Genomic DNA, 16,323 nt, shown 5'->3' with positions numbered 1-16,323 from the left:
GAAGTTCAGACTGTCTAGTCGAAAATATTGTAAGACCTTAGGCTGTCTACAATTCTTGATATGCTGGATGGAGACTGGATTCTGTTGTTCAGACTAGATTGCTATGAAGAGCCACACACGCCTCTATTTGTGACCTTGTTCTCTTGGGTATAAGTAGACTGTTGGAAAGATTGTTTGTCAAACTCCATGCCACCGCTGTTGTGTGGGGTCTGTTTCCGGGTACCTGCATTTTCAATAAAATACATAGAGACTGACCTGAGAGTTCGGGTTTTATTCATCACATGCTGTTCAAAACTCTCTCATAGGCGTTCACCTAGGGCTGACACCAGTGACTGTGAAGACCGTAATATGTGATTCACATCATTTTCACCCTCATCAAACCGTTCCTTAGCATGGAAGCATTTACACTTGATATTTTCCCTTTCATTTATCCAGGTCTTTAATTTAATATGTCACCCATTGATACATCATGTGCCCCAGCTAATGAAAGAAATTTGCTTCACTGTTGTGTATTTTCGCACAGAAATCTCAGGAAGTGATACATTTAAAGCTTCCAAAAGCATCAACATGAGTGATTTCTTTGTAATAAATTGAAGAGGAAATTAATAGTTAGCATGTTGCTGCTCAACAAGAGAGGGCCTGCAGATCTACAGAAACTTCAATAGAGCAAACTCAACAAAGAAGATGCTGTGAATGATAGGCGATCTCAGACAAAATGCAACAACTAAATATTTTTCCAATTCTAAAAATAAAACACCCCACTGCAAATTGTGATGGGAAGCTGAATTCAGTTGTACTGCCTTGGACAAAAAAAAACACTAATGCACGCAGCTTCAATGCCAAAGCAAAGCTCACCTCTTCATCATGCCCCCCCCCCCCCCCCCCCCCCCCCTGAGGCGTCCACTCACCAATCAGACGCTATCAGCAGCATCCAGTCACTCAGGAAAACGACTTTGATAATGAAGAGTCCTGCTGAAGATCCAGTCAGGTGTCGTCCTCGTTGGAGATTGGCTCATTTATGAAAGGGTGCTCTCTTGTGGCCACCGGGAGTAAAATATGACCCAGGATGGATTGACAGGAAATAATATGCTCTCATAAACCAAGACCGGTGTCACCGGACTTCTTTTATAGACTCAAGACAGCTGTCCGCAGACTCTTCTTATTAGCAAGGGGGGAGGAAAGAGAGGGGGTTGTCTTCTTTATTGCACTGAAAATTAATAGATTTGAAAATAAACATATAGACAGACAGATAGATAGATAGATAGATTTAAAGATAGATTGATTTAAAGAAACTCACAAACTCAAAAGAAACTCACAAACTCAAGCTCACTTCTCTGCAGAGAGTCCAGAGCGCTGCCGCGCGCTCTAGGGTCCGGGTTTTCTATCTCTCCCCTCCCATCTATTTCCTCCTTGCTTGCTACTAGTTTACCTTCACTCTGAGAGGAGGAGGAGGATGGTATATGATTGGCCGGACGGGGGCTGGTAGTCCGGAGGCTGGCATTGTGCTCCGCGTTGATCCCCGTGTTCTTGTTTACACCTTGCGGTCTGGGACGAGACAAGACACCTAGGGGCCCGGAGCAGACTCGGGGGTCCAGTGTGCAGCGTACGCGGTTTGCTGCCAGCATCTCCCCGTGGTGTACTTATTTTGTATGGTCGCAAACCAAGTTTCTGTTTGCTGGGGGACCGGACGCTCTCGTCTTATTTAATCTCTCCATTCAGAGCAGAAATGCGTCAAACTTTTTGGTGACTTTTGTGGCACCTCTGCGCTTCAAGCAGGGTAGCCTACAAGTGCGGCTCGAAATGAAATCTACCAGGAATACCCCCGACAAATTGTTGCTTTCTATTCACAGGGTGTGACATCTACGGACCTCTTCAAACTTTGATTACGGACGGAAATTACACCCTTTCAGTCTCTCTCAGACATTCACACGCTGCTCGGTGATGGATGTGTTCTGAGCGTTGCAGTCTGTTTACGGCAACAGTCAAGTGAACTATTTGCCAAAGCAACGGCATCCAACATCAATTACTGGACTCCTTGGTGTGTCACTCTTTCCTGCGAAATCTTTCAGGGCTAAAGACTTGGTTGGACAGGAGCCACTCGGTCTGTCAGCAGCGCCGCAGGTCTGTGCGGACGCTTCGCAACGGCGTAACCGGAAAAGATGCTCTCTGTTCGGATGCAGCGTGACCAAGGTCTCGCTCCTCTGGTTCTTCTCCTCCTGGTCGGGGGACATGTCGTGTCTGGCACTGGTAAGTTTGAATTAAAGATCAGTCGGGCTGTAATCACTGTGAAATAACTGGCGCAACATTTACAAGACACACGCTCGCCTGTGCGCACAGAGAGGTTGTGTTTTATTTATTTTGAACAGATCAGAGAAAATATTCAGACCTTCTATTTTTTGTGAGTGTCCAAACTCAAAGTTTCCTTCACACCCTAACTTTTGGTCCATGGGAATTTAAAATAGACTGCCTTGCATTATATAGTACTAGGCTTCACCTGTATCAGTGCTAGGGTCTGGGTTTTTTTTTTTTTTACCCACAGCAAAGTCTTCAGCCTTACAGTAGACCCGAGCTCAGAGCTGTCTTTTCTTCTTGGAGCGGAAAAATCAAACTCCCCCAGTGCGCAGGGAGTAATTAAGGTTTTGCTCCATGCCTTCCTGGCCTCTCCAAAAAGAAAAAGAAAAGCCTTGAGAAGAATAAGACAGAGCACTTGAAGTGCTTCAGGGGAAGAGTTTCTTTTTTTTTTTCCCATTGCCAGATACAGCTTCTAAATTTAGTGACACTTGTTTCAAGTTTGGTTGTACAAGTTGTTTTTGAAATACCGAATCCACTCAGTTGATCACGAACCATTTATGACTTTTTTTTAACCATTATTGTAATAGACATAATATTTCAGTCTGAGCAGAGCAGGCTTTGATCAGGTGGATTGCCCAGACTTAATGCCGTCAAAGACTGCAGCAGCTCTCACGGAGATGAAATCACTTGGTACACAGGGCAGGTCACTGTGGGTGAGCTGATGGGACAGGACCTGGACACCAAGGTGACGCTGCCCATCTCCAGTGTTAGATTAATGACTTCATTCAGTGTGGCCCGGTGGTAGGCGAGCCTGGACTTTTCCTCCCCTCCCTCAGATTGAAATACAAGGCAGAAATCTGAAGGGTTTAGTGGATTGTGGATTAAGCTCGGTTTACAGTAGAAAAAAAAAGAACAATGGGGACAACAATGAGTGCAGAATCTACACACGCATTACTAAAAGATCACTCCAAGAAATAAGTCTCTGGTGAAGAAGCCAATGACAGCAGTTATCTTTTGGAGGGCACACTGTCCATGTCTGTGGCCATTTCTTTGAATGCCATCAAGAACCCCCGCTGTATATCCCAAGATCCTTGTGTGTGTGTGTGTGTATTATTCCTGAACAGGCGGAGCAGAAAAGCAGCTTACGTTTATTAAAATTGCAGACCATTCTGAAATCCTTGCATGAGAAATGAGAAAGGTTGATATAAACAGTTGAGGATTGCAGAGAGGTCCTGTTAGGGGGGACAATAGCTCAGTGTGCCCCAGTAAAGTTTCTGTCTGGGAGAGAGGAAGGCCGGGATATATTTAGGAAAGGCACGATGGGACAGACAGATTGCATTTATCTTCTCTCCCATTGTGTGTATACCTTTCCTCCGCCGCCTCCCCTCAGATCCCTCCTGTCTCGGTCTCTGCCTGCATTGTGGATGTGCTGAGCTCACATTTCTGCTACGGTGCTCCTCTTTCTGTGTTGACATACACATTAATTACCCAGACTGCCAGGAACACTTGTCTGTAGTAACTACCCTGCTGTCCACTGCCTCTCTGTGAGTGTGTGTGTGTGTGTGTGTGTGTGTCATTATTAATGACTTCATCAGAATTAGAAAGCCAACATACGGTAAGTGTGTTTACACACAGATTGTGACACATCAGGATTGAATGGAGGCGACCAGGTGCCCAGTAAGCCCCTGAGGGGGAAGGAGCAGGAGACCAGAGTCCAGACTGGGAGGTCAAGACAGGAGGAGAGCGAGGGTGAGGGTGAGGGAAGCGACGGAGCAGTCGAGCGTTCAGAGTTAGGGAGCGTGGCATGTCAGACACTCCCATAAAGGGCTGGATGAATAGTGACACTCCTCTAGGATGTGCTGTCTCATTTGTGTTAAGTGTGGGAATCCTGTTGCTCCTGAATAACAGTGCAGCTCCTGGAAGAAGACTCACATTCTTTAATACTGAGCTAGTAAAAGGCTACTTGAATATCTGTTGCCCTGCTCTACAGTTTGGTGAGAAGAAGTCTGTAATTTTCAGACAGCTAAATTATGATTTGCATGAAAAGAAAGGAATGTGACAACAACGCTAACCCCAGACAAACACCAAAGTAGATTTGGCTTCAAAGACGCTCAACAGATTGAGATGTCAGATTAGATTAAAGTGTCTCTGAAACATGTAGTCATAACAAAAGTGCTGCCAGGCTGTTGCATCTGCAGAGATTTGGACAGGTGGTTGGGCACCGTGATAAATAAACAGACAGACAGCTCTCTTTGGGCCAGGCCACGGGCTAGACTAGTTCCTCAGGCAAGTCCTGCTGGCAGACCAGAACAGGCCACATTCTGTCCCGGAGCAGTGCATTAGTTTTATGGTCGTAAGGCGGCAGGGGATGGGATCGCTGGCCAGCCACTGCCCTCTCTGCTGTATTATTCATACGTGCAAAGTGGTCTTTGTTAATATTTAAAATGTGCTTATGATGCTCAAATTCTTGACATCAGAGACAGCAAAGGAGAAAGAAGTGGGAGGGGAACAGCTGCTTGGCTCTCACTGGAGTAACTGACCCGGATGGCTACAGGGGGTAGTGAAGGATTTTAGGGTACCAATAGGCATTTATAGACCAGATAAAAGAGTGGCAGTTCGAGCAAGTGTGCCAATTGCAGCCGGGGGCTGTTGCAGTGGATGTGTGTGAACCAAACAAGGAGAAGGGTTACGCAGGGTAATGCTATCCATCTGAAAGCGAAGAGGAAAAAATAGAAAGAGGAGATGGACGAGAAATGAATCTGTGAGAGACACATTGAGATAGATTGATCTCAGGGCATGGCTTTTAAATATCCTTTATGAGGAAAAGAGCGAAGAAGAAAACTCCATAGCAGTGGCATTCAAGCGCCATTAAACCTCTGGCACAGGACGGAGAATGAGGCGGCGAGAGAGGGAGGAGAAATAGGTGGAAAAGAATGAGAGGAAAGGCAAGTGATGAGCAGCAGGACCAGCTAAAGCTAGCAAAGCAGCAGGAGAAACAGTGGTTAAGAGTGGAGGATATTGTCGAGGAGGGAGGCAGAGGGTGGAAAGTGAAAAAGAGACACACAAATCCACTAGGGGGATGTTTTTATTAAGGCTCTTATCGATGGAGAGAGCTCACAGTATTAAGAGTAGACATGTTTAATGCTTTGCCAATACTGTGCATGTTAGACCGGACCATAAATCTGCGGCAAACAGCAAGGGCTCTGAAGGAGAGGAAAACAGCGAGGTAAATGGAAGAGGGAGCTGACTATAAAGACTGGAAAGAGGAATTAGCAGCAGAAGGAAGTTTCGAGCAGAGATTGGCGGACTTGAGATGAATATAGTTTTAAGCACAGGCCATTATTTTTTTCTGCAAAGACAATATGTTCTCACAGCATTTAGGATCTGGGGTAATAATGATTTAATCAATACTGCAGAGCCTGCCAACTAATTCTGTGTGTTATTTAAAAAATGTACAAAAATACTGCAGATAATTATCATCAAGTGAAGCTATTTGAATATTTCATGTAATACCTGCTAGGATTGTCTTTGAAAATGTCTTGATTATCTCACACCAGATGGTCTCTGGTTTACCTGTGTGCCTTCACATAAAACCGTTATAAAATCTAGGATTGTTTCAATTTAATCCAAGCATTTAAAGCCATTGATGTTTGAAATTTAAACATGTTTTTGACCGAGCTGTTCATCCCAAGGTCAAACTAGTTTTTTCAATATCAATCACAAAATTTTAACTTTTGAAGGCAACATGTTTAAAACAAAACACAAAGATTTTGGCGCATGTCTTCAAACAGCCAGCCAGTGGAGTAAAAAATAAGTTGAGGCTGGAGTGTGGGAGGGGGATGGATGGATGGATGGATCGGGGGTGGAGAAGGAAGAGTTTCGGTGGCAGATGGGAGCTGAGTTGCTGCTGGGCCTGCAGGACAGGGTACCCCCTGCCCCTCCATCCTGCCCTGTGGGGGGAGATGGGTGGGGCAGACAGGGAAACAGGAAGAAAACCTCTGTGGGGTTCCATTGTGCTTTAGATGAATAGGAGACTCCAGAGAGCTTTTTCTGCCCCTTTGTGTGGGGTAAAGGGGGAGGCAGCACTAGAACACACACACACACTCATTCACAACTTCAGCAGGAGCGATACTTGCATGTGTGTGTGTGGTCATGCACCTTTAGAGGTGTGTCACTGTTGCATAACCACTCATGCACAGGTAAAGATCGTACCTGCTTGTTTGAGCTTTAAAATATCTGATTTTCTTAGCGATTGATATGCTGAGACGTGCTCAGTGACATCTGACATCAAAAGTACAGCACACACCCACACCCACATATGCAAAACGGAGCCACATCCTCTGATGAAGAGGTAGCATTTATGTGTATAATGGCGGAAGACCTGCTGGGTCACTTGGGAGGAGTGAGTGAGTGAGTGCAGGAATTTTCATTTAAGATCTCAGCAGCACTCTGAGCATCGTGACCAATAGGATCAGTATTCACCACGGGGGGTCACGCCAGATCCTGAACAACCCCCTTACCCTAAGATAGACACATACACACGCGCACACACACACACACACACACATACACACACACTTGGTAAAAGTGGTTGCACTGAGGTCCATAGATCAGAGGCGGCGTCAGCACTTGATTGGCTGTACTATGGTCCAGCGCTCTGCGTGTGTCCTCGTCTAAAAAAGGGAGCTTTTTCAGGCCATGTAGATTCCCCCTCATCTTCTTAGCTGAGGCTTTTTTGTCTTCAAAAGGCGGTTGAGCCAAGTCCACTCAGAGCTTAGACCACAGCCAATCTGTTAATGCTTGTGTTTGTGTCTGTTTGTGTTTGAGTGTGCCATGTGGGCTTTGGCGAACTGGTGGAGAATTCTGCTTAAAGTGTGTTAATAATACCCTTTCCATCAGGAGCGGAAATGTGCAGCATTAGAGAAGGCGATGGCAGTTAGTGTTATTCTGACGTCCTTTTATTAATTTGGCATACAAAGCTACATTCCCCCACATCCACATTAATAAATTGCCTCCACTTGTCCCCATTTCCCCTTCCTCTTCCTTCAATCTCTTGATAGTCTCATCAGGCGTATTTATAGCTTTATAGTCTCACATATACCAACCTCTGTCATCCATATCTCACTCACTCCATCAATTTTTTTCCCCAGCTAGCTGTCTGGCAGAGTTTGGGAATTGCTCTTTAGAAGGCACTGTGAAGAATCCCATTTCTCTGAGTGTAACGCTTATTAGGGTCCCATCTGCCCTCAGGGTACTTATGAATGTGGGGGGTGTTGTGGGTAGGTAAAGGAGGGGAGCTTCGTCATGCCTGTGTGTAAGTGGATGTGGGTGCCACTGGGGGCTTGTGCGAGGTGGGAAGGGGCTCCTAACACTGCAGAGTACACACCAAGCAGCTGGTGTGCCTAAAGTAGGGGAATGACACACAGACCTCCCCAGAGAGATGGGCGTATTGAGCGTACATGTGCATATCTCCGGCTCAGAGAGGGAACGGAAATGATCCTGCGTCCTTCTGTCTGCATGGCAGGCAGCTAGGCAACAGCAGGACTTTCAAACAACTTACAATTTCCCACCCTCCTTGTGTTTTGAATCAAGGCGAATGATGCTTAATGAGTGTATTTGTGAGTGTGTGTAGAGGGTGGGAGGAGGGAGGGCTTGGTGGGTTTTGTGTGATTGGCTGCATGTCAGCAGTGTGCTGCAGTGTTGTTTAATGGAGTGACTGACATGGAGTTAAAGCGCCATGTTTGTCTCTGAAGTTCATTGCCCCTGTCAGTAATGGGGCAGTGATTGGCCACTTAATCATAGGTCAACAAGAGCATATCCAGACCTTTCCTATCCTTTGCCTTCATTTTCCCTTTCTTTTCCTTGTCTGTCCTCTCCTCTCTTCAGTTTGAGCTTTAAAGATTGTGCTAAAGGAAAAGGCCTGCTATGCAGTATCTAGCTCCATCCCCCAAACATATGCAGACACGTACAAACATGCACAGTTGGGGCAATAATCCCTGTTTCTGCTCAGACACTCTTGGATCACAACCATAGCAAAGAGAAGAGTGAAAGAATGAGATCTGCCCTCATCCACCCTCTAATTCCTCCACCCGTCTTTAGCTCCAGGACTTAATTCTTACTTCTCCAGAGACTTTGACTGGGAGCCTCCAAACACACAGTAAAGATTCTGTTCTCGCCTTGGATGCAGGTCTTAATCAAGGGCTGACAGGCTCCTCTTGGCTCGGTTTGTGTGTTTGCCGTGAGTGTGTGTATGTGCGAGGGGTGCGCGCTGACAGGAAGCCAGCCCTGTTACTTAGATATTACTCCCTTTTCTGCATGGGTCACAGTGGGGTCACACTCCCAGTCTCAATCAGCACACAGCTCGCGCGCACACCCATCCCTCTCGCTCTGGCAGCCGCTCTGATTGCACAGGAGGAAACCTGGTTTATCCTCCTCGATCATTCACCATGCCAGGTGTACGCGGCGGATGCCACAAAATGCCACCAGGCATCCGTCGCTGAAGAGTGAGGCGTCCTTTTAAACGAGCGCCATGTGTGAAGTCGTGGGACGAGGTCTGGTCTAATGTGGCAGATGTACCTGCATGTAATTAAGGTTAGATTTAAGTGTATGAGCTCACACACGCATCAAGTGTGTCAGCGGGTGTGTGTTTCAAGCCTCTTACCTGCTGCTGACCAGATGGGCTCAGTAGCCAACCTCACGCTCACCTCTTCCCGCCACTCCACTTAGATTAGCTAGTGAGCTGAGCTAAGGCACACGGGCATTATAATGGACACATCAGCCCCCACCCTCCTCCCCCCAGCAACACCCAATCCTGCGCATACACACACACACACATAAGGCACATGTGCACGTGTCCCCTCATTCCTCACAAAGGATATTTAGGATGGCGATATACTGCTTTTGTGTGTGTGTGTGTGTGTGTGTGTGTAGCTGGTTGGGCAGCGCCCGTGGCCTGCTGTTTATGGGGATTATGAAAGCAGATGGACAGCCATGCTGACTGGTGAGGGTTCATTAACTCTGGGTGTCTCTGCTCTGACTCTGCCGCTGCTGTTGCTCAGCTTCACTTGCCTCCAATCCTCTCAGCAACAAGACAGGGTGTGTGTGTGTGTGTGTGTGTGTGTGTGTGTGTGTGTGTGTGTGTGTGTGTGTGTGTGTGTGTGTGTGTGTGCAGTTACAGCAGGTAGAGAAAGCACCTCACACACGCGAGGAAAGCTATATAAATGATAATTGATCAGGGATAGAGGTGAGCTTGATTGGTTTATGTGGGAGCGGTGCAGCGGCTGCCCTCTGACGTCATTATGTTAAACTGCTTCCAGATTGATTTGTATTGAAGCATTCCTTGTGTCGTTTGTGTCAAAGGGAGGTTTTTATACATGGAAAGCAGCGGGAGAAACATGTTTCATGTAATCATACTAGTGCCGGCTGAGGAGGTATGATTTAGCATGATGCAATATCTTCAGCAGAGGACCATTTCCATGGTATTTCACTGCTCTGCCGGGGGAGATGAATAGGTATAGTTATAGTGGGTCATTAAACACTGAGTGGTGTCTCTCTGTCTATAGCTTCAACCTTCACGCTGCAGCCAGCTCCTGCCCTCCTCTTCCACGGCTTAATAAAAGAAACATGGATCACGCAGGGACAGATAGACATACCTGTGGAGAGCCAGACAGACAGACAGACGGACTGGCAGATTCCTGGGCAGATGGGTTGTTTGGAACCCATCAGAGGCCTCGGCGCCATCAGACAGACACACAGACAGACAGAGGAGTAGTCAGTCACCCAGTCTCATGCAGAGTGCAGACTTGGCAGAGATGTGACCAGGAATAAGAAAACAGAGGGAAAAAAGTTTGCAACAGTACGAATATAGGAACTAATGATCATTTTCAATATCAATTAAGTTCAATTACAATTTTCCAGTTGTCTTTAAATTGCTTGTTTTGTCCCTCCAACAGTCCACAGCACAGATATTCCTTGTACGATGACATAGAACAAAGAAAAGCAGCAAATCCTCAATTTTGAGAAGGTGGAACAAGCAAATGTCTTAAAGGTTTAGCTCAACATGTTAGAAAGCGCTTATTCCCTCTCTTGCGGAGAGTTCGATGAGAAGGTTGATACCACTCTCGTGCCTGTGCAGTAAATCTATGAAGCTACAGCCAGCAGCCGGTTAGCTTAGCTTCGCACAAGAGGTAGTCCAGCACATAACCACCTGTAAAGGGGTTGTATTTCCCAAAATGTTCCATTAAATGATTAATCAATTATCAAAATTGTTGTTGCTTAATTTTCTTCTCTTTCGATCAACTAATTGATTTATTAAGTCACTTTGGAAAAGTAGTTAAGGCACCTTCTGTGTAATTGTTATGACCTTGGTTTGATTCCTGCCTTACTTCCTGACTTTTGTCACACATCATCCCCTTTTCTTGCATTACTCTCAGTTGTATGATGAGTACTTTGCTGTTTCCAAACAACAGATGTTGCCAAACTATTAAGAACAACACAAAGATCCCTCAGATTACCACCTCAGCTAAACCTCAGAAGCAAAGGGACATAATTAACTGGCACCTTTCCGGTGTTTTGCCCCCTGTGTCCTTTAGAGTAAATAAGGCCTGCAATGGAAAAATATTGGAGTTTTACAGAGGAACACCGACAGATTAGTACTTCACTGCTGCTCTTAAGCCCTTTGTGATGAGGTGAGGGAGTCTTTCTGTTAGATTTAGGCTTGGAGACTATGAATGGCAGAAGGAAATGGAACATTTTCTTGCGCATGTCAACGTCCACCCACGACTCTGTCAGTACCAGAGTGTGTGTGTGTGTTTGCCTGCATACATGCGCATGGTCTGGTGAGTGTGTGTGCTGAGATGCTGTCACTTACAGCGTCCCCTTTATGCTACTGTGAGTGACAGTTATACAGTGGTGTGGAGTGTGTAAATCTCTTTCCTCCTCTAATGCTCTCAGCAGTGGGCCTTACATTAGCACAACAATTTACACATCTGTCCTGAGGCGAAGAACAGGCAACTCTGAGAATAATGAAAGCCTCAGTCAAAGATAGTCCATGTGTATGAGTGTGTGTGTGTGTGAGACAGAGAGAAATCAGGAGAGGCAAGAGAGACTCTGTAAACAAGAGACAGAGGAGGTTTATTAAAACCCCACCACCACTCACCATCCTTTTGTCCTTCTATTCTCTGCGTCCCTCACCTCCTCTCCCCCTCTTTCAGTCAGAGGAGTGATTACATGCCCCTGTCTCTCTTGTCTTTCATCTCTCTCTGTGAAGAGGAGTGGAATGAAGGTCTTCTACGGCGTGTAATTACACAGAGAGATCCTGGATGAGGGCGTCTGTCTCCACAAACAAAAAAGCAACCCCCTCTGCCCCTAAATACCTCTTGATAGGTGGAGATCTAAAAAGAGACATTTAACTGCCTTTGATGCACCACAGGGCCCTTGTCTTTACCTGCCACTTATGGAGGCCTAATAAGTACTACCACAAGTCTATTTATTTCATTAGAAGCACTGACACTAACATATGCGTGGCCCAGCTCCAGCACCGTGGGAATGAAATACACAGCTCCTCCATTCATTTTAAGCACGAAGTCATAATCATGACACATTTACAGGCCGGTGTTCCAATCTTACCCATGAGTCATATTGCTGAATGATTATGGAAGGGCCGCTTTTTATGGGCTTACATTGGTATTGGCTCAACCTCTAATTGGCCCAAAGCACATTTGCATTCTGGGAAGGTAATAATGGCACTCTTTGGAGGCACTTTAAACGAGAAAGTCATTGCACTCTGACTTAATTCTGCTCATAGAAGTGCTGATGCCTCCAGATGGCTTTTTTACTGAGTGTGATATGGCCATTTTGTGTGCATGATCATACACTTACCCAATACTTGGGGAATAGCTAACTTGCTAGCAATGCCACTGGTCTCTTGTTACCCATTTTTGCCTAATAATGTTTTTATTGCTTCTCATACTCGCAACAGAAGAGAAATGCAAATAAAGCTAGCTAATATGACAAGCTTACAGAAATACAAAATAGGTGTTGACACTAATAGGTTGTTGTGTTGTATGAAATTAAGGATGTTTCTTTTTTCCCTTATCCTGTAGCACTTCTTCGGTTTGTATCTAAATGTATGTGTAAGTGTCGAGGGAAGCAAACAGAGGTCATACAGTGTGGTTTGACATTCTGCAAAGGTCACTGAGGTCAAGCTGCTCTCTGTTTGAGAACTGGAGTCGGCTTGAATGTGTTTAACGTGTCTTTTTTACTTGTGTAGATCCGCCCCCATTGGTTGAGACTTATCTGTTACTCTGAACTCACTGGGAGATGAAGTGAGCATTCGGGTGCAGCTCAAACAGACTTGGCGTCAGACAATAGACCGGGGTCTTCTATTGCACATAGTTGAAGCTGCTGAATAGACTCTGAATAGACCTGGAGTGGTGCGGCCATGCAGCTGCAGGACAATAGCCTGCTCAGCAGAAAGGCAGCCGGTGACCTCGAGGTCTGCACGGCCCGGTCCTCTCTGATCCCTGAACCCTCACCACACAGAGTCAGCACCGGGGAAAGCCACAGCAGCGACCCTGTAGCAATTCGAGCAAATCAACCACAATCTCAGTCTGGAGCCGTAAACGTGTTTATACAGTTTAGCTTCCAGTGGCGGGCATAAAAGGAATAGTTAAACATGTTGAGAAATACATTTATCCCCTTTTTTGATGGGAGTTAGATGAGAAGATCAATAGCACTGTCATATCTGTGCGCTACATATGAAGCAAGAGCCAGCAGGCACTTAGCTTAGCAGAAACACTAACACATCATATGTTGTTTGTTTAATCCATACGCAAACAGAAATCTAGAATTTAATGGGGTGTTACGTGGTATTGGTTAAATGGTATGTGACTCCCTGGAGTCCTTTTTCATCACCGTGAGGTTGTCAGGCACCAAAATGTGGAACTGTTCCTTTAATTTTGACTTAAAGTTCTGCATCCTCTTCAAGGGGCATAAAATCAGTGTGATACTGCTGTATGAGCTAAACCATAGCCCTGTATTTCTAGCTATACTGAAATGCAATCAGAAAATTGTCACTGACTCCAAGTAGAAATAGGTGAGCTGATATCACAGATACACTCCTTATTCACTCAATTCCTGCCTTTTTCCCCCACATCTTTCTTTTTTCAAGGAGACTGGAAAAGGCACTATGTTTACACACTGTTTAAACTATGTATTTGCTCCCAAAATGGATAATACGGTAATGGGTCTTTGTCTCACTGGGTGGTGATATGTTTTAATAAATCTGGATCCCATTTAGAAATGAATGGACTCAATTTGGCTTTGTGACTGGGGCTGTTCAGGAATCCATCACGCTGAGGGAGGGAATCTCTCTATGTTTGAGCAGGCAGTATGAAGCGTTTATTCCACTTTAATAATAGCAACTCTCTGAGCCTCAAACATACTCTCATTTCCCAAAATAAACACCATCATCACTCTTACACACAAAATCAAACACAACTTTACACAAATCCCACCGTCAGGAATAAAAACATCCACATGCAAGCGATGCAACTCCCCTCCCTGCATTTGATCACAAGCGGCCTCCCCTCCTCCCCATTTGTGTTTATTCTGGGGATTATTCTGACCTAATCTCTTTAGAACATAATTCAGATTAGATTTTGTGTTATTATTATTGCTATGTCCATTCCCCACTGTCCTGCTGGGATTTCCTGCCTGCCATAGTGCTGTGTTTGGGGAAAATTGATTAAAACTGCTGACCACTGCCCTAGATAGCACAGGCTCTGGAAAGTGGATGAAAAAATAAAAGCAAACACAAATGATACAGTACTGCATATTCTAAAAACATGTACTCTCTAATAGAACTGCAAGAGTACATGCTCAGCAGTGGCAGCCAATGTAGAAATCCCTCTTTCACGCATTTATCCTGCATTGATCGTATATTAAAACAGCAGGGATATTCTTATTCATAAATGTTAAACATAAGATTTGCCTCGGCCAACCAGTTAGAGATTGCTTTTAACTTCCAACAGCCATGAAGAGAACAAAAAGCCTGAATCCTCCACTAATTATCTGAAGGAAAAGTCTGAATGCAGTGAAAGCTGGGGCTCCAGCTGTATTGGAGCTGCCATATTGGCCTGAAAGTTGCTCAACAATCTGATCAGACGTCATGTTTACTGCATTTTCAAGATAGTGTTTAAACACCATGTGCCTTTTACCTCTGCCGCTAAGCTCGGGAATCTGAACTAGAGGACCCTCGAATAAATTACAGTATATGCGTAAAAATCACAGAGAGTGCAGGAAATGAAAATACATTTCCTGTCCTTCATTATGTTTGTAGCACAGAGGGTCTAATTTTCAAAAGTTTGTCTCTCCATTTTCTTGCCAACATCCCGTCATCAGAACAATGCCGGAGTAAAATATTGCCTCATGTCAATTGAACCATTGTGGCAGTTGAGCCAAATGACGGTGAATCCTGACGTAAAATCTTTCTATATGTTGTTCTTTCTTGCATGATTTGTTACTGCTTTGTTTTCAAATACCCTCTAATAAGTAAATCTGCACCAATAAAGGAGACAGGTGAATACATTTTTTCAATGGTAAGCGCCTGCATTCACCTTTCACAGACACAAAACACACACTCAAGTCCCTCAGTCCCAGAAATACATGACCTGCACTTTACATGCTTCCAGTGCTCCCCTTTGCTTGCTTGTTTTTCTCAATTAAGATGAATTATAGAATTGCACTGGGGAGCAGGGACAAGGAGCGTTTGTGATGTTACCCTGTGGCACTCAGTCAATGAATTGGAGAGAGGAACAGAGTGCTGTGGATATTTTTGGTCTCTGTGCCTCACACCCCTCAAATTCCTAATGGACCACACGATATGCAACTTTAGCTAAACATATTAGAAGAAGGAAAGAAGGAGGGGAGAGGAGGTGAGGCTTGGGTTTATTGCTCATATGTGGAGGTGGAGGAGATGGAGGAAGTGAGACAGGGGGAGGCGTGGGGGCTGTGTTTGTGCGAGCTGTTGGAAACATGAGGATAGACCAGGCTGCAGTGTACATTTCATTACTCTGTTCTCCTCCTGAGGCCCAGTGTGTGTCGCAGCTCCTTCAGTGGGCAGCAGAGCGCCAGGTGATTAGATGAGCTGCACCTCAGTAAATGGATGCTATTGATCTCCACACCTTGTTATATGGACCACTTCAGAACGTGATGAGTCTGAGACAAGACGCCATGATGAATCTCACGCTGTCCAAAATTGCCTCTTGTGCTCAGCTAGCTTTCTTTTTTTTCCATCTTCACACTGTGAAGTGTACTGGTAGCTTCACTTCATCCCATTCCACTTTGCTTGCCTGTGTCTTTCTGTCCCTCTTTCCTTCTTTTTTGTTTGCTCCACTGAATGCTTTCAGTGTCTCCACAGCCATTAAAATGATTGGAGACTGTGTAATGTATATTAATGTGCTTGTACTTTTAGAGGAGTTTCGCTGTGCATGCTATAATAGTTAACGGGGAGAAAACACAGTAGCGAGCCTCTGTGTCGGGTAATTAAATTGAGATTGCGATCTGTTGTTTTTCCACACATGTATGCAGAACAGTCACGCTCTCTCTGGATCAGAGTGGGGCCACCTGTGAGGAGCCTATCGCAGGTTTAGGTGAGAGGTAAAGGGTCACAGAAAGGTGAGGTCGTGGCAAAGGGTGGGAGACCTTTCGTGGCCATGAGCATTCAGCCCTCATTGCTGTGCTTGTTTTATCAGTGTAGCATGAGGTCTTAGTGCAGCAGAATCATAAAGGTATTATAATATTGAGCAGTGAAGCCTGGGATATGGAGTTAACAGAGGGCTGTGATCTCTGACCTACCAATTTGCACTTGATAATTTGCAATGTTATATGGCGATGTTATGAGGGCACTAGTGTAAGCAATGATGAACAGCAACCTCAACATGAATACTGAATGTTATTAACTAGCTTCAGTATGCTGTAGAGTTGATAAAGCCGCGGTGTCTGGCATAAATATTGTGTATTTGCAGAGAA

General features: G+C 45.2%; 1 protein-coding gene across 1 annotated transcript in view; it reads left to right on the top strand.

Annotated features, from left to right (window-relative positions):
* Nucleotides 1-2,039: 2,039 nt before the first annotated feature.
* Nucleotides 2,040-16,323, top strand: part of unc5b (unc-5 netrin receptor B) — a 44,496-nt gene continuing 30,212 nt past the window's right edge. The window contains exon 1 of the mRNA XM_070915628.1: nucleotides 2,040-2,247. Coding sequence (XP_070771729.1) covers nucleotides 2,160-2,247 — 88 coding nt within the window. The 5' untranslated portion in view covers nucleotides 2,040-2,159. The remainder of the gene's footprint in view (nucleotides 2,248-16,323) is intronic.

Source organism: Enoplosus armatus, chromosome 12, assembly GCF_043641665.1.
Source record: "Enoplosus armatus isolate fEnoArm2 chromosome 12, fEnoArm2.hap1, whole genome shotgun sequence".
NCBI lineage: Eukaryota > Metazoa > Chordata > Actinopteri > Centrarchiformes > Enoplosidae > Enoplosus > Enoplosus armatus.
The sequence above is the reverse complement of the archived record's forward strand: the minus strand, read 5'-3'. Positions and strand labels throughout refer to the sequence as shown.